The 24,141-nt window shown below is 35.9% G+C and overlaps 2 protein-coding genes across 4 annotated transcripts in view; one reads left to right on the top strand and one right to left on the bottom strand.

The window, feature by feature from the left end:
• LOC306866184 (ubiquitin-like-conjugating enzyme ATG10) overlaps positions 1-8,334 on the bottom strand; it is a 31,301-nt gene extending 22,967 nt beyond the window's left edge. The window contains exons 1-4 of one of the 2 annotated variants that reach the window (XM_079411265.1): positions 8,251-8,287; positions 7,138-7,294; positions 3,659-3,781; positions 2,261-2,365 (exon numbers count right to left, since the gene is read on the bottom strand). In XM_079411265.1, coding sequence (XP_079267391.1) covers positions 2,261-2,365; positions 3,659-3,781; positions 7,138-7,176 — 267 coding nt within the window. In that variant the 5' untranslated portion in view covers positions 7,177-7,294; positions 8,251-8,287. Of the gene's footprint in view, positions 1-2,260; positions 2,366-3,658; positions 3,782-7,137; positions 7,295-8,250 lie in introns of both variants that reach the window. The other variant, XM_079411266.1, reaches the window with a different exon arrangement.
• Positions 8,335-9,928: 1,594 nt separating this feature from the next.
• LOC306865428 (single-stranded DNA-binding protein 2) overlaps positions 9,929-24,141 on the top strand; it is a 75,869-nt gene continuing 61,656 nt past the window's right edge. Inside the window, exon 1 of one of the 2 annotated variants that reach the window (XM_079410012.1) lies at positions 9,929-10,218. In XM_079410012.1, the coding sequence (XP_079266138.1) occupies positions 10,163-10,218 (56 nt within the window). In that variant the 5' untranslated portion in view covers positions 9,929-10,162. The remainder of the gene's footprint in view (positions 10,219-24,141) is intronic. The other variant, XM_079410013.1, reaches the window with a different exon arrangement.

Genomic DNA, 24,141 nt, shown 5'->3' with positions numbered 1-24,141 from the left:
TTGCTTGCTTGATATATAAATAATATATATACACACACACCGGCCACTTTATTAGGTACACCTGTTCAATTGCTTGGTAACACAAATTGCTAATCAGCCAATCACATGCATCACTCAATGCATTTAGGCATCTAGATGAGGTGATGACGACTTGCTGAAGTTCAAACCGAGCATCAGAATGGGGAAGAAAGGGGATTTAAGTGACTCTGAACGTGGAATGGTTATTGGTGCCAGACGGGCCGGTCTGAGTATTTCAAAAACTGCTGATCTACTGGGATTTTCACACACAACCATCTCTAGGGTTTACAGAGAATGGTCCCAAAACGAGAAAATATCCAGTGAGCAGCAGTTGTGTGATGAAAATGCCTTGTTGATGTCAGAGGTCAGAGGAGAATGGGCAGACTGGTTAGACATGATAGAAAGCCAACAGTAACTCAACCACTTGTTACAACCAAGGTATGCAGAATACCATCTCTGAACGCACAACACGTCGAACCCTGAAGCAGATGGGCTACAGCAGCCATAGCTACAAGACCATACCGGGTGCCGCTCCTGTCAGCTAAGAACAGGAAACGGAGGCTACAATTCGCACAGGCTCACCAAAATTGGACAATAGAAGATTGGAAAACCGTTGCCTGGTCTGATGAGTCTCGATGTCTGCTGCGACATTCAGATGGTAGGGTCAGAATTTGGCGTAAAGAACATGAAAGCATGGATCCATCCTGTCTCAACGGTTCAGGCTGGTGGTGGTGGTGTAATGGTGTGGGGGATATTTTCTTGGCACACTTTGGGCCCCTTAGTACCAATTGAGCATCGTTTAAACGCCACAGCCTACCTGAGTATTGTTGCTGACCATGTCCATCCCTTTATGACTACAGTGTACCCATCTTCTGATGGTTACTTCCAGCAGGATAATGCACCATGTCACAAAGCTCAGATCATCTCAGACTGGTTACTTGAACATGACAATGAGTTGACTTTACTCAAATGGCCTCCACAGTCACCAGATCTCAATCCAATAGAGCACCTTTGGGATGTGGTGGAACGGGAGATTCACATCATGGATGTGCAGCCGACAAATCTGCAGCAACTGCGTGATGCTATCATGTCAATATGGACCAAAATCTCTGAGGAATGTTTCCAACACCTTGTTGAATCTATGCCTCGAAGAATTAAGGCAGTTCTGAAGGCAAAAGGGGGTCCAACCCGGTACAAGAAGGTGTACCTAATAAAGTGGCCAGTGAGTGTGTGTGTGTGTGTGTGTGTGTGTGTGTGTGTGTGTGTGTGTGTGTGTGTGTATATATATATATATATATATATATATATATATATATACACACACACACACTAGAGCAAATACAGTACATAGATAAAGATATGCAGTTAATATCCTTATATATTTCTTGCAATGGACCACCCTTAACCACAGAATACCAGATACCAGATGGATTGCATTATAATCAGTTACTTAATAAAATCAAAAATAGCTTTCTCCAATAGCACTGACATATGGCAAAATCTCCTTCATGAAAGGAGAAGTTGTCGAGACTTCACTAGTGTGTGTGAGCTGAATGTAAATATGCAAGAAGTCGAGTCATTTGCAATCAGCCGGAAGGGCTTACTAATGAAATGGGCTGAGAGTGGAGGTAAAGAAAAATCAGCCACAAGGCACAACCCCCATTTTGGAGGAGATCATTTAAACCGGTATATGAATCAAAATATTTTGCTGATACTACCTTTAAAGATTGTTTAAAAAAATAAATAAATCAAGCGTACATACAAGTTTAAATATGTCATACACAACCATTTTTTCCCTAAATGGAGAATGCATATAGTGTGCAGACAAAGCTAAACGATTGAGTGTGCAACACCCTGATGGACAAAAGAGCATAAACATTTTAACAGTCACATAAAATCGTATGCCAACATTAGCAAGTTTTTCCAAAACTAAACCCGGGATGGCTATAAAGTGCAGGATTTAGCTAAAGCGTTTCCTTCAGGTAATTGATCCAGTATGTGGGGAAACTCTTAGGTCAATCTTCCTTTTTGGTGGCCCATTTTGTCAGGGTTTTATAAATGGACTGGCTCATTCTACCAAGAACCACTCCTGGTTCAGAGACAATACACTTTTATGACTAAACTGGGTAAAATTAAGTGCTGCAGGATGACTTGATCGCCAAAGGTTAATACTTAGTGTTAGTTGTTTGTTCAAATCACTAACCGTAAGTATGAGTAATAGTAATAGTGATGCTTGTCTTACCTGGATGTCATCTGTCACCATGTTTTCATCCTGCATGGAACACTCATGTTGTTTGTGCAAAATGCGGATGAGAACAGTCTTCTTCATGAAGCCTTCATCAGTGCCCTAGAACAAAGTACAAAACCTGTCAAGAATATGTCGGTCACATTTTACCAATAAAACTATTTTTAAACATTATTTACATTATATTTTGGTTATAGAAATAGTTCACACACTGTAAAAAAATAGTTTCAACTTAAAATAATTTGTTGTAAAATAATTTGTCAACTTGAAATTTTAAGTTGCTTGATGTTAATTTAAGTGACAACTGGAATATTTTAGCTGACTTAACTAAAAATGTTTAGTCAGTGGGGTAACAAATTATTTTAAGTTGAAACAACTATTTTTTACAGTGCACAAAAATGCAAATTTGCAGAAAATGTATTCACCCTCAGCTCATCCAATATGTAGACAAGTTTGTTTCATTTTGGGGAAATATATCATTACATCACTTGCTCAGCAATGGATGCTCTGCAGTGAATGGGTGCCGTCAGAATGAGAGTCCAAACATCACAATAATACACACCACTCCAGTCCATCAGTTAATGTCTTGTGAAATGGAAAGCTGCATGTTTGTAAGAAACAAATGCACCACTAATATGTTTTTTAACTTCAAACCATCGTTTCCGGCTAAAAAATGAGCTTTCTATCCATAATATTGCTTTCTCCAGTAAAACGTCATCTCATTTGACTCAGAAGAGAAACATACACAGCTCAAGCACTGTTGAAATCAGTTCAGAATAGTTCTAAAGAAATGTATCATTGGATTTTGATGACAACAGAGGATGGAATTTTTCACTGGAAGATGTGTTTTCATGGATTATTATGGGCTCACATTTAGTCCAGAAGCGACAGTTTAAAGTTAAAACACCTTAATGATGGATTTGTTTCTTATAAGCACTCAGCTTTTATCTTCACAAGACGTCAATTGATGGACTGGGGTGGTGTGGATTACTTGTAGATTATTGTTATGACCTGAGGGTGAGTAAATTTTCAGCAATTTTGTTTATTTTTGGTTGAACCAATCATTTAAACAAAGCCTATCCTATTTTTTATGTTCCTCAGTTCACTTTGGACAAAAGCATCTGGTAATGTAAGGTAATGTAAACAAAGTGGTATTACAGTCATTTTAAAGATTACAGCAGTGAGAACCTAAAAAGTAGTGACAATATTGGGAGAGAATATCGTCATTAATGCCAAATATGTTATAAAAATAGGCTTAATTTTCTTCGTCTTCAAAATAAAACTTTCTTTCTTGACATGTTTTGTGAGATTCATGCTTTTTTTTCTTTCATTCTGATCCTCTAAGGAGAACAAGTAGGCCTAGACTTTGTGGAGTTACTCAAACATTCACTTCACCTTGATCTGCTCCCAGCTCCAGCCATCCTGGATGGTCTCAGAGTGCTGGAGAAAGAGCTGACAGCAGAGCCGGAAGGTCCTTTCCTCCAGGTGACACGATGCAGGGTTTCTCTCACCTGCCATCTGAGGGGAAGATTAAGCACATTTAAATAGCTAATAACCAGTGTTGGGCTAGCTACTCAAAGAATGTAATATATTACTCATTACAAGTTACTCCTTTCAAAAGTAATATTGTTATTAATATTACTTTCTGGCAACAGTAATTAGTTACAGGACTAGTTACATTACTGTTTCTTCACGCTCCACAGAAGTTGTAACTGTGTATCTTCCAAATAAAACTAATAACTAATAACATATTTCTGCTTCATCATTCGACCAAAATCCACATTGGATCGCAGTCAGAAGTTATTACAAACACTCAATAATGATTAACGGTGACATTCAAGTAGAAATATTGTATTAATCTCATTAATTGTCATGTGTAGCTTGAAGCTAATTGTAATTTGTTACCCATATACGATTATATTTCATTATGCATTCTATCAAATCACACAAGTTTGTAAGAAACTGTTTCATTTTCCAAAAAGATGTTTAATTATAGTAATATAATGTAGCACTTGCTGATCAGAGGGATGTGGGTGGGATGTAATGCCAGAGTAAAGTAAAGCCATAACTTAAACAACAGTGTTCAAATCATCTTTTTTCCTGACAAAATCAATATAATGCAATATTTCTATCTGCCGAATGTAAGCTTTTCTATATTCCAAGCTTGCCTGCTGCACTGGAGACATCACATGCATGTGTGAGTCATGACAATTATAAATAAATCTAGGAATTATATGATTTTAAATCAGCGGGGCTGAGACATCAAAAGTAACTAAGCTGTTTTATGGATGGTACCTGCACTGTAAAAAAAAAAAAATAATAATAAAAAAAAAAATTGAGCCAACTTAAAATTTTAAGGCAACCAGCTTCAGCAGATTTTTGAGTTCTCTCAACTTTATCGGAGATTCTCAACTTTTTGTTGTATAAACTTAAAACACAAGTTGAGAAAACTCAAAAAATCTGCTGAAACTGGTTTCCTTAATTTTTTTTTTTACAATGTGTAATATTATTACTGCAATCTTATTAGTTACACTACTAATTACTGCAAAAAGTAATATTATTACAGTAACTAGTTACTGTACAATACACTGCTAATAACTGAAGATCACTTCAACTTCATGCTCCAAAACAAACACTGAATATTCTAAAGTTAACTTGAAACATTCTCAACCATTTTACTTCTGTAATGTGATTTCCAGGTAAGTATATGGGATGCGATTTTTTCCATCAGGAGTTGATTGGACCAGGAAGGCATGGTTATTGGAATAACATGGACATTAATCGTGCAGGATCTGTGTTAAGAAAGCAAATTTGGAAAATTCTATTGTTGACTTTAAATTCTCTTAATAAATCCACATGCAGATTTGGAATCTTCAAAACACAAATTCCTTCACAACTTTAGTTTGCTGGATTACAGTAGTGGCTCTGGCTTCAATTACTCAAGAGGAAACGGTTGATTCGCTAAGTGGCCCTTTCCTGCTCGTGCCTCTTTCACCCCCTCTGCATGAACCAGCAGAAATGAGAAACTTCAAACAATCCCATTTATTCACATCTTCACTGATCAGCCGCTTTAGTGAGCATCTACAACTCCAAACTGAATGGAAGCAACATGGCTTGATTAATTACAGCGTATGAAGCAATAAACAAAATGTGCTCACACTTGAACGGATTAGCAGTGTCTGTGTGTCTAGCTGTAGTCCAATTCTGACATGTTGGGGAAGGACAATTCTTGAAATGACGGTTAGTACGTACTACGAATTGTGATTCAGATGGGCCACGTTTGAAGCCAACATTTCTATGGATGTTAATGCTTCTCATCAACTGTTTGGTTACCAACATTCTTCAAAATATCTTTTATGGGCTGAACAGAAGAAAGAAACTTGTACAGGATGAGTAAACGATGGCAGAATTTTAATTTTGGGGTGAACTATCCCTTTAAAGAAGACATTTAATTAAATTCAGAACAATTTTATGGTACATTTGCACGATGTGCTAAAAAAAATTATTTAATAAAAGAAAAAGATTTTCCTTTGTGTTTTTCGTGTACAGACGAAGATGTTGTCAAAACAATACATGTCATTTCGGAAAGAAACACTACAAAAGCATGAAATATGCATGCGCATGATGTCACCGTTGGTGAACGTGATTTCACCAACCCTGCGTCCCAATATTCCCAATCCTAAATAGTACGGATAAATACTATTAGAATAAGCGTGTTATGTTGAAAAGAATATGCCAAAAGTCCCCGGATTGTCTACTATTTCAGGTCGATTTTTGAAGTGTAGATCCATGCACATTCTAATGGCTAAAATTGCCCACAATCCATTGCACTTTGGCGAAAGATTAGATCCAGAACTACAAACACGCTTAAAACGCATTAAAAACTACAAACATGGCGGATGTGTGCGACCGATGGTTTAGAAAAGGGGGTTTGAGTTACTAATAATCTACATTTAACCTGGTAAAAAATATTTATTTAATGTTGTGTGTTATATTTCATCTGCAACAGCAATGTGAACGTTTATAAACATACGTTTGGTAGCTAACTTTTAAATGCATTATTATGCAGAAAATATGAGCGGATTTCTCTGCATGAAAGACCCGCAGCTGGCTGATCAACGAGCTACTTATTTTCTCTCTAATACGGTAGGAAGTTAAATGAAATTAAATGTGGAGGATGTTAACTGTGATAAGATGATTGACAGGCCAGTTTACAGTGACAGCCTGCGTGTATCTATGCGACAGGGCGGTCCGTTAAAAACGCAGTTGTGTGACGTGATAGTATGTCCCAAAGCTTGCCTGCTACAAACTCAAAAGTGTGTACTTTTCTTCACCAAAAAAGTACATACTTTAAGGGTGTAGTATAAGTAGGCACATTGGGCTGCAGCAAAAGTGCAACATGTTCCTAGATCAACATCCATGTTTCCAATCAACCAATCAAAATTCAGGGATAAGTTTACAGGAAATGTCAATTTTAGCCAAAATGCACAACAGTTTTTAGAAACAGCACTGTATTCACACAGGTTTCCGCTGCCATTGGTCAAAAAAACAGATAGTCCCGCCTCAAACTCACACCATTGGCTGAGTCAATATTGGACTGGTCAGACTCAGGATACTCAAACAAAACAATGAAAAGCCTGCATAAAGGGGTCATCGGATGCAAAATTCACTTTACAAGTTGTTTGAACATAAATGTGTGTTGAAAGTGTGCACACATCCATCCTATAATGATAAAAATCCACCCAGTGTTTTTTTTTTTTAAATCCCTATCTTAAAATCCCCTTTCTCAAATCAGGCTGTTCTGAGGTTCCTGTCAGAATGACGTAGTTCTGCACAGACCGCTCCTACGAGAGTTGATTGACAAGCCGTCTTACCTTAGACCCGCCCTGAGTGAGCTGAGAGCTGTCCACCATTGTGCTGACTCCGGAGCAGGAGAAGACAAGAATGTCTCTGATTAAGCGATTGAAGTGTTTAGTTGTTGGATGTAATAATGAGAATAGCAGTCGTCATTTACTCAAGACATCTGAGCTGCTGAAGATACAGAGGATTAACGTTACTTTCATTTTGAAGGGAATGTGTCGATCCCAATCTACATAAATGCATCTATGTTCGCGCGAATCATTCGTGATCCAGCTTCATCTACAGAAGAAGTGAGTATAACAGTTTATATGAATCTTTGCAAATCACCTTTCCTAATAATGTACTAGCTAGCCAGTTTGGCTGCTGAAGCTTACAGTCTGCTCCCACGGAAGAGAGGGGCGGGGTCAGCAGAGCTCGTTAGCATTTAAAGCAACATGGACTAAAATGGCTCGCTGAAAACAGAGTTGATTTAGACAGGGTAAAAAAGGTCTTTTACACTACCATTGGGAAATTTTAACCAAAGTATGTTATAGATTTTTTTATTAAGACCCTAAAGAATCATATCAACTTGTGGAAAATGTGCATCCGATGACCCCTTTAAAACCACTAATTATAGCATTTATACTATGAATGAGCTACTTATAAACATGCTTTTTTAATAAGCATAATGCAGATGTCTCTGTTTATTACATTTGGAAAGTAGGCTTTCTTTTTAACATCTAAAAATGACACAAATCACATTAAACTTCCAAATATCATTATTGCATTGTATTGACAGCCTCCTGAAACTGTAGCCTGAACCAGATCACGAGTCTGTTTAACATGCTTTCAGGGAACACCCTTTACTGATATTGACGTTACATAAAGCGTTGTATGGCGTCTTAATGGAGCTGAGAGCAACATAAAGGATGCAACAGCAGTTTGAGCATCAGCTCATGCAACACTCGAGAGCACATATTTATAAAGTCAGCAGCAACGTTGCTGTGATAACTGCATTGCACGTTTTTTGACTTTGTTGTAATTTCTAAAACGCCGACTGCCTGACATGTTACAGTGCTGCTGCATGACTCGGAGCTGTTATAAAGAACATCCACACCAGCGCAAACTGCTCTATCGCTCTGTCTTACCATGATCTCACGCGGCTACTTCCGGGATCCTGTGCGCGGAGGGGGTGAACGGAACAGCCAATGTTATTCAGCACAGGCGGTTTCAAGCCGCCCACTTTGGGGAACAGCACAGAGGACAGAGATCAGCTAAAACATTCGCCAAAATAATATACTCAACCAAAAAGAGAAAAGATCAGCGTCCACAACGAGGCACTTTCTACCAAACTAAACATTTGATGCATTATTAGTAGCCTTTGCATTTTTAAATGCTCATTTATTGCCAAAACGATCTTATGATGCAGTGAATCTACATTTCAATAATGTATTTATAAAGACTTTTTAATAGTAGAACGGCAGAGAATGAAACAAGGACCCTTAAAGGTCTTCCAGAGTCCTTATATAATCTTAGCATAAAATATAACAGGTTGAATATTACAGTACATTAACAACAAAAAGTACGGTAACAGAGGGCTACTTGTATTATTTCCAATATTTTACAGTTTTTTTTTTCATCTGAAAAATATGTAGGATATAATTTTATAGGATTTTATACATTACAAAATGTATTTAAAACTTGCAGAGTAGGATCTAACCAACCAACTATTCAAGATAAAAATAATTCAGTGTTTTAACCCATTTTACTCCTATAATTTTAATGCATTTCAGAGTCAAACATTGAAAAAAATGCATGAAGGGAACTGATTGGGTGGGGAAAGTGTTAAAAGGACCCAATGTAATTTGCTTAAATAATGGCTGACCTACATACTAGCACCACTGTTTCTGCCATATGTTGATATGATAGTATGTTATTCTGAAATCAGCCAAAAGCTGAGTAGCTGTTTAGCTATTGGTCAACATTATCCATTAGCATGCAACAATAAATTAGGCTGCAACCGCCAATAAACACCAAAGAAGAAGAAGATCCATATTAGCATGTGTGGCCTACCTGACACAGTAGTATTTTGATCAGTTTACGAAGACAAACATTTTATTTTCTTTGCAAATATCATGCAATCGATGTATAATCCATAATATGATGAAGAAAGTGCATTAGGAAATAAATAGGTAAGTAAATAGTCCATTTGATTCAGTGTTTACTGTCACATTTACTGTGTTTACATGCACAAAAATATTCTGATATGCATCGTTTAAACGCAACCAGATTGCAATAAGGACATTAAGCCAATATTCCAGTTCCTAAACATCAGAATATATGATTCAATTTGATTTTGTGTCATTTAAATCCTTTATTTGAGATGTCAACCCAACATTTATATTGTATTATTTATTTAATTGATTTAGTAGGCTCTACTTTAGTTTGACATTGTGTAAAATACATTTCTCTGAAAATATAAAAGTAATCAATTATTATTTGCACATTTTTCATATTATAATGATAATATCACAGAATTAAAGATTTGATTGTGGACTGTACCACACAATCCAGGTAGTGTTTTCTGTCTAAACTGCTGTAGCTCCATTCATCAACTTTTTAGAAGAAACTAATATTATGCAAAACTATTAGGTATGTGTACTTCATGCAGAGATATGTTATTTTACACGCCCTAAATAATCTTACTTCAATCACTAGAAGAATATGGCATATCACTTTAAATGTGGCCAGTGACAGCAGAGGGAGTGATTGCTTGTGAGCGGAACAGCCAGTTGTTTAAAATCCCTCTCAGTACGGTTTCAAATTCCCCTCAGTGCCGGGTAACAGACAGAGCGCTGGAGATAACAGAGGGGTTGTGTTTCTGTTGGGGCGGGGCCGAGTAGCTGTCACTCACGCGAGTTACCCAACGAAATGGGCGTTCCTTCTCGGCGCTCGGTCCAATGAGAGCCATCGCTCCTGTAGTCACCATGGTGACGGGGTTGTGTCCGGGGAGGCTGTGATGGGTTGACAGGTGCGTGACAGTCGGAGCTCTCTGCAAGCATGTACGCCAAAGGCAAGAGTAACAACGTACCGTCCGACAGCCAAGCGAGGGAGAAGTAAGTGTTATTTATGAGGGGGATCTCTATAATGAGACTTTTAGGATGCTGCGCTTGTAGTTCATGCAAGAAAGTTGTTGTCAGTTGCTGGTAGAATTTCTTGCGTCTAATTAACGCCACATGAGATAAGAAGACTAAACTTTATATGTGTACTATCCATAAAAAGAGTACATGTATGCATCAGTAAAGTAGCGATTACTACATCTCAGTGTTGTATTGGAACAAGGTGAGTACACAAGTTTGTTTGGCTTTAAAAGAGAAGTGTATGTGCGCGTTTACAAGTTTAAAAGGCAATTTCATCCAGTCAGGAGAGAAAGAAACGGTTAGCCATCCGTTGGAGAGAGTATGATTGGCGCGCGAGCGAGTGGAGTATAGCGCGGGAGAAGAGAGTATGATTGACGTCTCAGTATGAAAAGTTCCGAGTATGACTGTGACTGTGAGTTTTCGCGCGGGGGAACGTCAATCATACTCTCTCGCGCGCTATACTCTACTATACTCGCGCTCGCGTGAACTGTTCATGTTTGGCTGCGCGCGAATCTCGGTGAAGATGATGATGGCACGAGTCGACCTGAGGAGAGGATTTATCGCTATTTTAAATGATATTATATTATTATATATTATTAGTTTGGTAATGTCTGAAACTGAAATGATTACAGCGGGTTTTTTGAGGGGGAATCTTTATTTAGGAGCTTCCGAAAGAACTCTGTAATGAATATATTGTGGATGTAGTCATTGATGTTGGAAGTGTGTCATATTTAAGTGTGTTTGATGATTTTAGAGTATCCTAGAATACTGTCTAGCACACCTTCAACCTTTCTGAGAGAAATGTTTGTTAGGAGCCTCCTTTGTTATGGTATTTAATGACTTTTGTATTTTTAAAATGTGCTGTATTAGTGTATTTAGCTTGTCATTTGGGTATTTTGGAGTATTGTTATTTGACAAGTGTTAATCAAAAAGTGTCACCTCACTCATTAATTGGTCTAAAACTGCATTATTATTCTCAAATCTGCCTTTGTTGTCACACAGTTTTGTCTTCCTGCAGTAAGGTCTTGTCTTGAAGTAATTAGCAATTATTGCAGTTTCATTCAGGCCAATGTCTTATGGGACATGTGTGGACTTGTGGTTTCAATGAAAACTCTCCAGCATTAGATTTGAGCTTGAGAAAGCAGTTTTGCTGGTTATGAGATTTTCTTACAGCTTCTCGCTCCTTCTAAATGAATTTTTCTGCTGTTTGTGGTTCTTAACTTGAGCTGGGAATGCTTCAGGATTTAAAAATAATCACCATTGTGCAACTTTTTGTTAATTTGCAATGTGTTCTTTGGGGTTTTGCCACTTTTATTTAAAAGGACGGTGTAGAATAGAGAGAAAATTATAGTAAGAGAAGGAAGGAATGGGAAAGTGGCAGAGTGGACTCAAACCCACGTCTTCCATATGAGCATGACAGAGCACATGTGCTAACAGCCGCACCATGGCTCCTAAATTGACATTCATTTTAATCAGTCTTGACTAAAACTTAGATGATCTTGATCTAAAATCCAAGCCTAAAACTTGCATATACAGGGCTCCCACAGCCATAGAAATCCTAGAATCAGGATGATTTCCAGGCCTAGAAAGCTTGTGAATATGAACGAAATCTTGAGACATGTATTTGTAATCTTTTGTTAGAAATATATATTTATTTATGCTCAGATTTAAAATATTTAATTGCCCAGAAATTGTTCAAATCCTTATGCAAATTTCATTTTTATCAACTAAAAAACATCTTAGTCACATCAATTATTGGTCCAAAGATTTGGGAACTCTATATGATTATTGTGAATGTGTTCTTTTTATGAATGGTCTGTCATTTTATGCATTGGTTGAAAGTGTGGGAATGGAAAGATAAAATCCCTATGGAAGTTTGACTCATACTGTATGTGATTTTCAATGGCATATTCAGTGTGAATGAAAAGCTTCACCTGTAACACATGGATCAAACCGATATTTAGTAGACAGACTGTATTTAGTTGATTGTTTTCAGAGATCACAAGCTGGTTTAAATCATCTGATAGAATGTCTTTTTGGAAAGCAAATCTCAGCATCGAATGGATAAAAGTGTGATGTCGTTAAGTGACAAAATAAGCTTTTGACATCTATGTTTTATTTGATAGGAAGTGCAGAATCAGTCAGTTCTGTTTTAACACTTAAGCTGTTTGAATTTGACAACCGCTAGACTGTATGGTGTTGTAACTCCGGCAGGTTTAAAGAGGTGACTGCTTTTAGAAGATCACAGTACCTTTTATCTCCTCTCTTGAAAGAAAAGTGGACAAGTGGTTAACTGTCAAGGAGGATGGTTTGTGTGATATGAGGAAGGGGAAAAAAAGAGAAAAACTCAAAGCTGATGTCCCAACGGCTTGAAAAGTGTGCAAAGCACAGAATTAATCTGTTCCATTGTTGTTGGAAGTTACGCTTCTTTTTTAGTTTGGCAATTACCATAAACATACATAACATGCCAATGAACACATTTAGTCCTGAAACATATACCACATGGATGTTGCGTTTTCATTTATGCAGTAGGCACTATAGCGAGCATTAGCGCAAATTGTAGTCCTCTATGATTGGTTTTTCTGTTTCATGTCAGGTACTATGATGGCAAATCAACAGTTGGAAGATAATACTGCTGGACAAGTTAATTATAGTTGTGTATAGCAAATGTGTATAGCTAACTACCTGAATCCAGTCTAATAGCAGAGACGGTACATTTTCTATTGTCTAATATTATGCTGATTTACTCAATTTAATTCCATGAAATTAGATGAAAATAGATCAAATTAGATTTTTAGATTTTACTCAAAAACTGATTACCTGTTGATGAAGTTGATTGCATATTTTAGAACTGATAATCTCAAAATGGACACATATTGGCACATAAATTGGACTAGCGAATATTTTTGGTCTATGACTGCCATTAAAGTTTGTTATGGCCAAAAATGCAAAAACGAGTGTTTAATTTGTGCTAGTGGTCAAACGACATTTTGGCCAATCAGTCAGCCAATATCTGCCATTTTTTAATTATCAGCATCAACCGTTACGTTATTCTGTTTGGCCAATGTGTTGGAAGCAGGACTTTTATTTTGACAGCGCCTAACGGCATGGAGCTCCTTTTCATCTTCATTAGTTGTCTCTGTTTAACAGTTTTTCTTTACAGTACAACTTTGAAATTATCTCATTCATTTTCAGATTTTAGGCCTAAACGTTTTTTTTTTAAATGTGACTTTTTAATTTGTTTCTCTTTTTTGACAACAAAAGAGAGGTTATAGAAGTGCTTCTTACATTTAAGATGAAGGTGGTTCATGCATGTTGCATTCCCAAATGTACATTATAAGTGACTCAAATTTGCAAAACATAGATAAGTTTGTGTGGAGCCATATTTATGTTCTGAGACACTGAAAACACCAGATCATGAGCTGCTCATGTGTAAAAGGACATAGTGCTCCGCTTTACTCTGAAACACGTAGCGCATGCTGCTCAATTAAATCACATCCTTTGCAATTTAATAATTGTCCTAAGCCATATTTAGGCTTTATTTTGATTCATTGTGCAGCCAGATATATACCATCTAACTTGAAGTTTGTGTGCAGGATTTGTCTGGAAATATCCAGGTGTGTTTCAGAATGCAGTTTGTGGTTTCACAGTTTGTCTGCCTGCTGTGGATATATAGCTTGGTATGTTAGTGTTTGTGTATCTGTCTTTGGTTTTGCGTCTCTCTCTTTCTCCTCTGCTGATTCTCGGGAGAGCAGACCTCTCTAATATCTCCACGCATTAATATGCAAACAGTGTGGTCCACGCAGCGGCACAAGGTTAAGCATGCGTGACGAGAGGAGAGAGAAAGCGCCTCAGATACTGTTGGGGAACTTTGTTTCTCTCCTCCCTGTCACTGCATGTTCATTATGGGAGACTATTGTATGTTGGAGGTACTAGGCTGTGACATGTTATCTTTTCATCATGGAGACAGGCAATCGAACTGACCTGCTGTCACAGAAGAGTGCAAAGAAGAAGAAGTGCCTAGGGATGTGCACGACTACATATCGACTACTTTCTTGAACGCCCAATCGGTTTTAATAAACCCCTGTAAAATTAGGCTGGTTTTGGGTTCGCCAAACTTAAAACTTTTAACTTTATGCACAGTATCGGATGTATGGCTGAATTTGTGTATAATTATAAAAGCTGTAAATTTGTAAGCTATTTTAGCAGATTTTCTTTGAAAAGAAAACCTAATTTGATGGGGATTTTTTTTTAAATATATATTTAGAAATTTAAATGTTCTACCATAAAGTCATTTTAAAATTGTTATAATTAGTGCTGTCAAACGATTAATTGGAATTAATCGCATCCAAAATATATTTTTTTTTTACATAATATATGTGTGTGCGCTATGGATATTTATTATGTATATATAAATACACACACATACAGCATATATTTTGAAAATATTTACATGTATAAATTTATATTCATATAAATTAAAATATTATATCTAAATAAATTTAATATATAAACGTAACATATTTTTCAGAAATATATACATGCATGTATGTGTATTTATATATACATAATAAATATGCACAGTACACGCACATTATGCAAACAAAAACCTTTATTTTGGATGCGATTAATTGCCATTAATCGTTTGACAGCACTAGTTATAATATTTAAAATAAACATTAAATAATGCATATAAAAATAATATAATTAAAATTAGAAAATGTACATTATGAATTTATATAGTTTATATAGTATAGTTCGATTCACAAACAGATGACTCTTATGAGCCAGTTCTTTTTTTAATGCATCACGAAAAACACTACATCACCTGTTTAGTCTGATTTACAAACAAATAACTGTTTGGAGCCAGTAGTTAAATCAATCAAAAACATATTGCGGAACAATTATTTAGTCTGATTCTTGAACAAATGATTCCTATGAACTGGTTCTTTTTTGTGAAGCTTAGGGAGTATTCACACCTCTCTTGTTTGGTTCGATGGTGCGGATCTTTTGGGCAGGTGTGAATTAGTGGTCAACCGATATATCCGCGGCGGGACTTTTAAAACTCAGATCGAGGCGGGACTTTTATTTTGACGGCGCTGATAACGGCAGCGCCTGAGCACACAGCTCTCATATTCTCCTTCTTGTTCGCCGTCGTCGTTAACAGTTCTGTCGAATACGGATAGAAGGCTGTCTAATCAGATAGAACTGTTAAACAAAGGAATTAATTGTATACAAGAAGTATTATAACGATTGCTTTTATATTATTAGTAATAGAAAGGCAAACATTATAATACTTTCTCGTTTGCTGTCAGAATTCAGCAAATATGCATTTACATGATTTAAACAAATCTTTGAATGAATATTTAATTTCACAAACCTTGCGAACTTAGTCGGATCCAGTTGTGAGATCTTGTGAAGTGTGCATGTGTATCCCGCATGATCGCATGTGCTCTGCGTGACGGTCGGTCCGTGTGAATTGAAAGTGGACAGGAGGAGAATTCAGCTTCACTGGAGACTGACAAACTTTTAACTCGTGATTTCAAACTATGCTGCATTTTATGAATTTGCCTACTGTCATATTCATGTCATTTTCACTGTGTGCTGTATGTAAAATGATTGTTACTTTGGTTTATTTGAACAAATATGATTCTCAATGCACACAAACTTCCCAGAATACTGAGTGCTCTATTGGTTACAGTGTTTACTTCCTTTTAAATTATAGTTTTATTAGTTATTTATTTGTGAAAATTACTTTGTCATCTAAAGCTATGTTTATTTTACACATTTATTTTCAAATGATTTCAAATTTCTTAAATATTAATTAAAATTAAAAAAATTATATCGGCCACCCTGCTTTCCAACATATCGGCATCGGCTATCAAAAACCATTATCGGTTGACCACTAGTGTGAATACAGCAATCGCACTGTGGTGCGGACCAAACAACCGTACAGAGACCCAGCTGAAGAGGTGGTCTCGGTCCGATTCCAAACGAACTGTGGTACGGTTGAATGGATGAATCAATGAATGGATGACCTTAGCACACGTGTTTTTGTTTACAATTTCTGGTTCACTTGGAAAAAAGGGCAGTGTGAAAGCGAACCAAAAAAAAAAAAAATCAACATTGTATTTGGTCCAGACCAAAACAAGTGAACTAACAGACTTTCATGGTGTGATGAATACACCATAAAACATCTGCTGACACCAGTTTAGTCTGATTCATTAATAAATGACTCTTCTGAGCCAGTTTTTAAATGAATCAAAAACATACTGTGGAGCCATTATGCAGTTTGATTCAAGAAAGAATCACTCTTTTGAACTGGTTCTTTTCAGTGAAACTAAACCATATGGTACAACCAGTGTAGTCCGATTTCCAAACAGATGACTATTATGAGACAGTTCTTTTTAATGAATTACAAAAAAAATGGTATAACCAATGTAGCCTGATTTACAAACAAATAACTCTTCTGAGCCAGTAGTTGTTTAATCAATCAAAAATATACTACAGAACTATCACGTAGTCTGATTCGTGAACAAATGACTCCTATGAACTGGTTCTTTTTTGTGAAGCTTAGGGTGTATTCACACCTCTCTTGTTTGGTTCGATGGTGCGGATCTTTTGGGCAGGTATGAATTAGTGGTCAACCGATATATCGGCAAGCCAAAACCATCTGCTGTCACCTGTTTAGTCTGATTCATTAACAAATGACTCTTATGAGCCAGTTTTTAAATGATCAAGAAAATACTGCGGAACTATTATATATTGATTCATGAATAAATTATTTTATGAACCGTTTTTGTTTGTTTTTCCAGCAAAGGTAAACCATACGGTACATACGGTTCAATTCACAAACAAATAACTCTTTGTGAATCTTTAAAATGCTCTAAAATGTGTCTGTTAAATAAATAGCAGTTGGATCATATCAAATTGAGAGCCTGTGAATTGGAATTGAATTGAATCAGAAAATATGTGTAGATACCCATACCCTAATTGTCAAGCTGTAATTTTGTTTCTTGAAAATTGATATAGCCATGTTTTCATGTTTTGTCCCACGAGCCTCTCATTTGTTCTGTAAAATATCTGACCACGGGTGTAAAAGCTGTCAGTGGTTGACCTCTGCTCGTGCTGTACTATGTTAAAGGTCATTTCTCTGCTGTAGTACAAGACTTTTCCTTATCAAATGTCATGGCATTGTCAGTCTTACTTCCCGGATAAAGCTCAAAGCGTATCTCAGTTTGGACTGCCTTTCTGCACTATTTAAAACAGGATGCCTAAAACTTCTGCTCTTCCTGTGTTGTTTTAACAAACAAAATCATTAGGATGTTTCCTTTTATCTCATCAAGAAGAGTTATTGTTTTGACCTCTTCTCATACATGCATGATTGAGGAAACCGCCTCTTGGTTTTTGAACCAAACTTGATGGTTTTCCAAGCTCATTCATCGTAGAACAAGATCAATGGTTTTAAGTAATTTTGTCTGTGTTGTCCATCTGATCAACTTCCTGTTATGTTTATGAACTGTAACTTTTAGAATAAGCCAGATGGCAAGTCCTGAGCATGTAGTGCTTCATCAAAGAGACACGAGGGGTAGGGACGTCACGTAGTATGCTGTATATAGGCACAGTTATGTTTTGCCTTTTTTTAGTAAAAGTTTTATCCATTTATGGCTGTCTTGAAGTTATCTTAATGTTAAAAAAAAAAATGTACGCTACTGTTCAGAAGTTTGGGGTTGGTAAGACTTTTAAAAGAAGAGTCTTATGTTCACCAAGGAAAGGATTCATTTATTTGATCAAAACTACAGTAAAAAAAATATTTTGTGAAATATTATTACAATAACTGTTTTTTTTTTACATGTTTTAAAATGTAAATTATTTCTGTGATGACTTTTCAGGCATTATTACTTTAGTCTTTAGTGTAACATGATCCTTCAGAAATCATTCTGATTTGCTGATTTACAAGAAACATTTATTATAAAAAAAAAAAAAAAAAATTTTTATTTTTTTTATTTTAGTGGAAAGTTGAAAGGAAAACCATTTGTTTGAAATATAAATCTTTTCTAACATTATAAATGTCTTTATTGTCAATGTGCAAAGTACATTTGCATGTTAATTTTATTTAATTTCTTTATTTTCTTAAATATGTGGGTAGATAGTATTTATAGAGTTGTAACTTTTTAGTTTTAGTTACTTTTTCTTATTTGTAAGTCGCTTTGGACAAAAGCGTCTGCTAAATGACAAAAGTAAGTAAAGTAAAAAGTAAGTACATTCTTGCTAAACTGTACTGTATGTATTTATATGGTAGAATAATAAATACAATTTTAAACGTATTATAATTATTATTATTTTATAAATAATTTTTATATAATTAAAATAAATATTATGTAAAATAAACAATGTAAAATATGAAATAATTAAATGTTAAATTGTGTAAAAATTATAATTTAATTATTATTATATATAATTTGATTATAATTATAAAATGTAATTATATCATTTATTTAAAAAAATTGTGTTGGAAACGTTGAAATAGTTTTGAAGTCAAATTTGAAAAAAATGTATAAAACAATTGTGCCAAACTTTTCTGTTGAGCCAGATTTAATCAGCTTCATTGTCAAATCGATATGTTGCATCAGTATTGACGTGAATAATATTTCACTCAGTTTATTAGTGCTTCACTTTATGAATGGATCTGCTATAGTTTTTAATTCAGTGCGCGTAAAAGTGCATACGTTAGGAACTTAATAAGCGAGCGGTTTGACTAGCCGTTCCAGCATCTCTCCTGGTTGCTAGATGTCAATTCATAATGAAGCACCACTTGAATTTAAAGAATGCCACTTTGAAGCAGCAGATACATATGCTCCCGCTTTCAAAAGCATCCTACTGGATGTGGTTGCAGCAGACACTTCCCTGGATCTGGCCTCGGGGGACATGCTGATGAAACTGTTTGTTTTTGCCTGTATGTCAGTGGCGTCCTCAGAACGTTCCGTCTCTTCTCCTCTGCTCCTCTCTGCCCAGACGAGAGGCCCTCAAAGATCCACGTCAGCGGGCTTTCAGGCAGCGATGGCCCCTTGCCCCGCTACCTCGGGGAGGCTGGCAGAGTCTGGCTGCAGAAGATAATGGCAGACCAGGAACATTTTCAGGGAGAGCAGTTGCAAATTGGCATAAGCTTTGCCTCCTCTGTGCAGGTGTGACTCAGCTGAATATTCTTCCAGACGTCTCATGCTCCCTAAACACAGCGCTGCTACGGTCCCTGAACTCCCAACACAGTCTCACAACTTCTTTTGGCGCTGATGTGATTAACTTGTTTAATATTTCACCGAACAGGTACACTATTGCCAAGCAACGGCGGTTTATTTCCTTATTTCCATCTCCAGTGCACAATCTATTATCTGTGTTCATAACGAAGCTTGGCAGGTATTACCTGTAAACCGGGTTGCCAGATTGATCTGGTTTGCCTGGCTGGATCTGTTGTCCAAGAATGGATGGAAAATTTGTGTACGATGTACATGATCGAGTCTGTGTCTTCAAACATAGCTTTTAATGAAACATTCTTGTTTACTTCCATACACTGATTCATACTTGGTGTTTGATGTTTTTTGCAGTGTGTGAATGCTTTGAGAAGTTCATTATTTGAACCGACTGAATGAATATGATTCAGAGTCATCTTGTTTGTGAATGAACCAAATTAACGAAGCATCTTGTTTGTCTCCACTCTTTTTGGAGTCTCATAGTAGATTTTAGATAGTCAAATTTTAGTAAAGGATTCAAACTTATTTGTGGTGCAAACTTCTGGTGTGAATTTATAAGGAATCAGCATATGATTCAGTGACGATGATTCACTCTAAATGTGCAAAACATCACTTGTTGCCAGTTGGTAATGATGTAACAAGAAAGTCTTATTGTAGCATCATTGATATACTATTAAAGTTTTTGTTAGTATTTTGAACTTTATTTTTATTTGAATTTTAAAGTTTGTCATTGTAACGTGGTTGTGAATGAAGGCGCACGACGAAAAGAGTAAACAAAAGAGTAGTCTTTAATAAACAGCATCAACTCACTGAGACAATAAGTTAACTCAAGATCAGACAAACACAAAGGCAGAACTGAGGACTTATAAAGGGGCTTGAACAAACGAGGAAACAAGGTAATTAATTAAACACAGGTGATGACGATCATTAATTTACAAAACTAGGACACAAACTAAAACAGGAAGAACCAAATAAGGACAAAAAGGAAACTAAACAAACAGTTCTGTTACAGTCATTGTGTTTTGTAGTTTTTTTTTTTAAATTAGTTGTTGTTTTATAAGTCTGTTGACCTATTTGCTAACTCTTGTCAATTTTATTTAGTTTTAGCTATTTTAGTACTTTTGAAACAAAGCAAAAGAGAGAAATGTTGCCTTGCCAGCTAGTTTTTAAAAAAAAATATATATTTAATTTTTTTATTTAGTTAACGTTTTGTAACAAATGTTTTTTGTAGGGATGCACCGAATGTTCGGCAACCAAAATTATCCGGCTTTTTCGATGTTCGCCGAAATAAGCAAAAAGACTGAATAAATTGTACCAAACAATGACGTGATGCGATCATATAGAGGCGCGCACTAATGCAGCAAACATGTCTGCTGTGTGGAAGCATTTAAAACTGTCCGAGAAAGACGCAAAAATCATTACAAGCACCGACAGTGAGTGAGTGCTTAGTACTGCATCTCATGTCTCCGATGAGAAGAGGAAGGGTGGTTGTTGCTCGTTACTGTGATTGAAATCGCAAAATACCCTTCAACAATTAGTAAATAAACTGCAGAATGTTGTGTTTTCAAATACATGACATTTATACACTCAACACTTTTAGAACATTTTTTTAAAGGCATGTGGCAATGCGATACATGCGACAAACATCATCTTAAATTCATAACGAGAATCATTTATACATCTCCTTTTGTCAACAAAATAATTCTGTCAAAATAAAAGCTGAGAAAAAGCAAGAACTCCATCAACATTCATTAAAGGGGACCTATTATGCAAAAATCACTTTTATAAGGTGTTTGAACACAGTTGTGTGGCTGCAGTGTGTGAAAACAACCAGCCTATAATGTTAAAAATCCACCAACTCATTTTTTATAAAACCAATAAATCATAAACAGTCTCTCCAAACAAGCGGTTTCAGATTCTCCCTCTGTTCACGTCACCGAGGGGAAAAAGTCCCACCCATTTGTGACGCTCTCTGTCCTATTAGTATAAACACAGCCCTGAGTGAGAAGCTGCGGTCCACCATTACTGGAGATATATATGTCAAATATGAGTCAAATATACAAAGCAATGTGAGTCGATCGCTTGAAGTTGTCGAGCTCATGATCAGGGGCCTGTACCATGATGGTGGCTGAACAAACTCAGGGTTACAGGATTAATTTTGAGTTGACAAAACCAAACCAATCCAATCTAGCTTTGTTGGTACCATGAAGCTGATCATCAACTTTCTCTGTCAACTCAGGCTTGATCCCGAGTTAATGGAGCGCGTGCACATGAATGTGTGACATCAGCGGCGAACAGCCAATCACAACACAGAGCAAATGTGATTCACTTCTTGCGAGTGAGCCAGCGAGATTCAAAATGCTTTTGTTTAAGGTTAAGAGATTAAAGAATATGAGGAATTTAAACGCATTTCCACTGATGTACTTGTCCATGAAAGAGGACAAATAAAGGAAATTATCTTGCTCTATCAGTGCAGTCACAAGTGAAACTTGTGAAGCTAGTTTATGTAATTGATAATATATAGTGATAGACACTCAAACATGTAAGGTCACATGTAGCCATTTTTAAAGCGTTATCTATTGATTCTACCAGTTATTTATATTACATATAATCTGTATATCTTAATATTCATTTAAAATAAATGTTTTAATATAATTGTTAAACTAAAAGTGCTTGTGTGTAATGGAATAATATAATTTATAATAATATAAATCATATTATAATTATATAAATCATATGTAAATTGCAATTATCATTAAAGCCAGACAATTTTTTTTTTTTTTTTTTAAGGTACTTCATAGTAACCTTTAATTTGCAGGAAGAGAAACTGGGGGAGTGACTTTTTTTGTGTCAGACATGTGTCACTTTGCTCACATCTGATTGGTCCAATTTCAGTTTCAGATCTCTAACCCAGAACATAGCCTGCCCCGGAGCAGGTTAGCTGTGGAGTGTAAGTTACTATGGCAATGAACGCAGCTTTGAACCAAGCCACTTTCATGGAACCTAAAACCCAGGATTGGTGCAAACTAAACTGAAACTTACCTGGCTAACCAGCTAACCCGGCTTCATGGTACAGGCCCCAGAAGTGGGACTTATAAAGTTTATGATAGCATGAGACCAGCTATGTTGTTATTTTTATCCCGCCGTGCTCCCCGTCTGTGTAATTCATAAACGTGAATTTATTATGCATAGTATAATCAGATAACTGACTTTGAAACCGACTAGTTTTCTGTAAAGATAACAGGCTTGTATTAATAGTGGAATGTTTATTTGTAAAGGCTAGCACTGCTAATGCTGGAGCTTGAGCTCTTGAAGCTCAGCCCTCTTCTCCAGGAGCAACAGCTCATTTGCATTTAAAGCAACACACTCAAAATCAGCACGTTTTGGCTCTTACCCTAAAAGTGGCAATTTTAACAAGCTGTAAAAATTTATCTGTGGGGTATATTGAGCTAAAACTTCACAAATACGCCCCATAATAGGTCCCCTTTAATGTTAATATTGTAATTTTACTGTTGTTCTGTAAAATAAAAAAAAAAGTAAGATGATAATATTAATAATAATTACAACAGCTACAAATTGGGATGTGTAATATATGCTAATGTTTTAAAAATAATTATCTTCTGCTCAGCAAGGCTGCATTTATTTGTACAGTAAAAAATGTATGCCTGATTCAAGAAGGGGGTCTCAAAAATGGGCCAAAAATATTATTTTACTAACTTATTAATTTTAAGTTAAATTTTGCTTTGTTGGTATAATGTCTGCTAGAATGTTAAAAAATGTTCAGTGTTAAGTAAATATTTTTAAAATGTTGTTTTGTAATTGATTTTTTCTTTGAAAAGCAAGACAAGATGGTACATTTTGACTATTTAATTTATGCAATGTTGAAAAAAAAGGCAAAATACATGGGGGAAAAGCGTGAAAAACCGTGTTCTGTATTTGTCCTTCGACCCAGTGTTTCATTTTCTTCGGTTTCGTCCAAGAATTTTCATTTGGGTGCATCCCTAGTTTTTTGTATTGTTGTAGTTTTAGGTAAAGGTTATAAGCCTGTCTTTGAATGAATATTTTTGGTCATTTGACTCCAATGATTTGAAGCATCGAGATGAGTCATATCCATCCCCACTAAGAACCAGGGCCTGAATTTCATTTTGGAAAAATACAAAACATTTGCAAGCACACAACTCTAGATGATATTATGAGAGATTTTTTTTTGCAATAGATTAAACACAAGGAAACTTGATTTCACATTTGAAGTGAATTTATTTAACTAAAAAAAGACGAATTATAAGTCAGTAATAAAATGGGAACAAGTAAACCAATTACAAGCTGTAGCACAAATAAGTACAACAGAATAAATACAAATGACAAAAGTACAGAAATACTACAGACATTGAATAAAGTAATCCAATGTAAAAACACTAGATAGTCTGTAAGTAAATACAGATTCAATTTTACAAATAAAGTTACAAAAGTTATTTAGTCAAGTGCAGTGAGGGATTTTCTTCTTGTTTTTTAACACAGACAGAAGCATGTAGGCCTATATTAGGCTGCTGTCACTTTAAGACCGACTCACAGATCCAGTATACTGATGCAAATGCATTTTTATTCTCAATTGTTTGCTTTCACTTAACCGACTGTGTTATTTTGACATTAT

This window comes from Barbus barbus (genome assembly GCF_936440315.1).
Source record: "Barbus barbus genome assembly, chromosome: 47".
Lineage (NCBI taxonomy): Eukaryota > Metazoa > Chordata > Actinopteri > Cypriniformes > Cyprinidae > Barbus > Barbus barbus.
The sequence above is the reverse complement of the archived record's forward strand: the minus strand, read 5'-3'. Positions and strand labels throughout refer to the sequence as shown.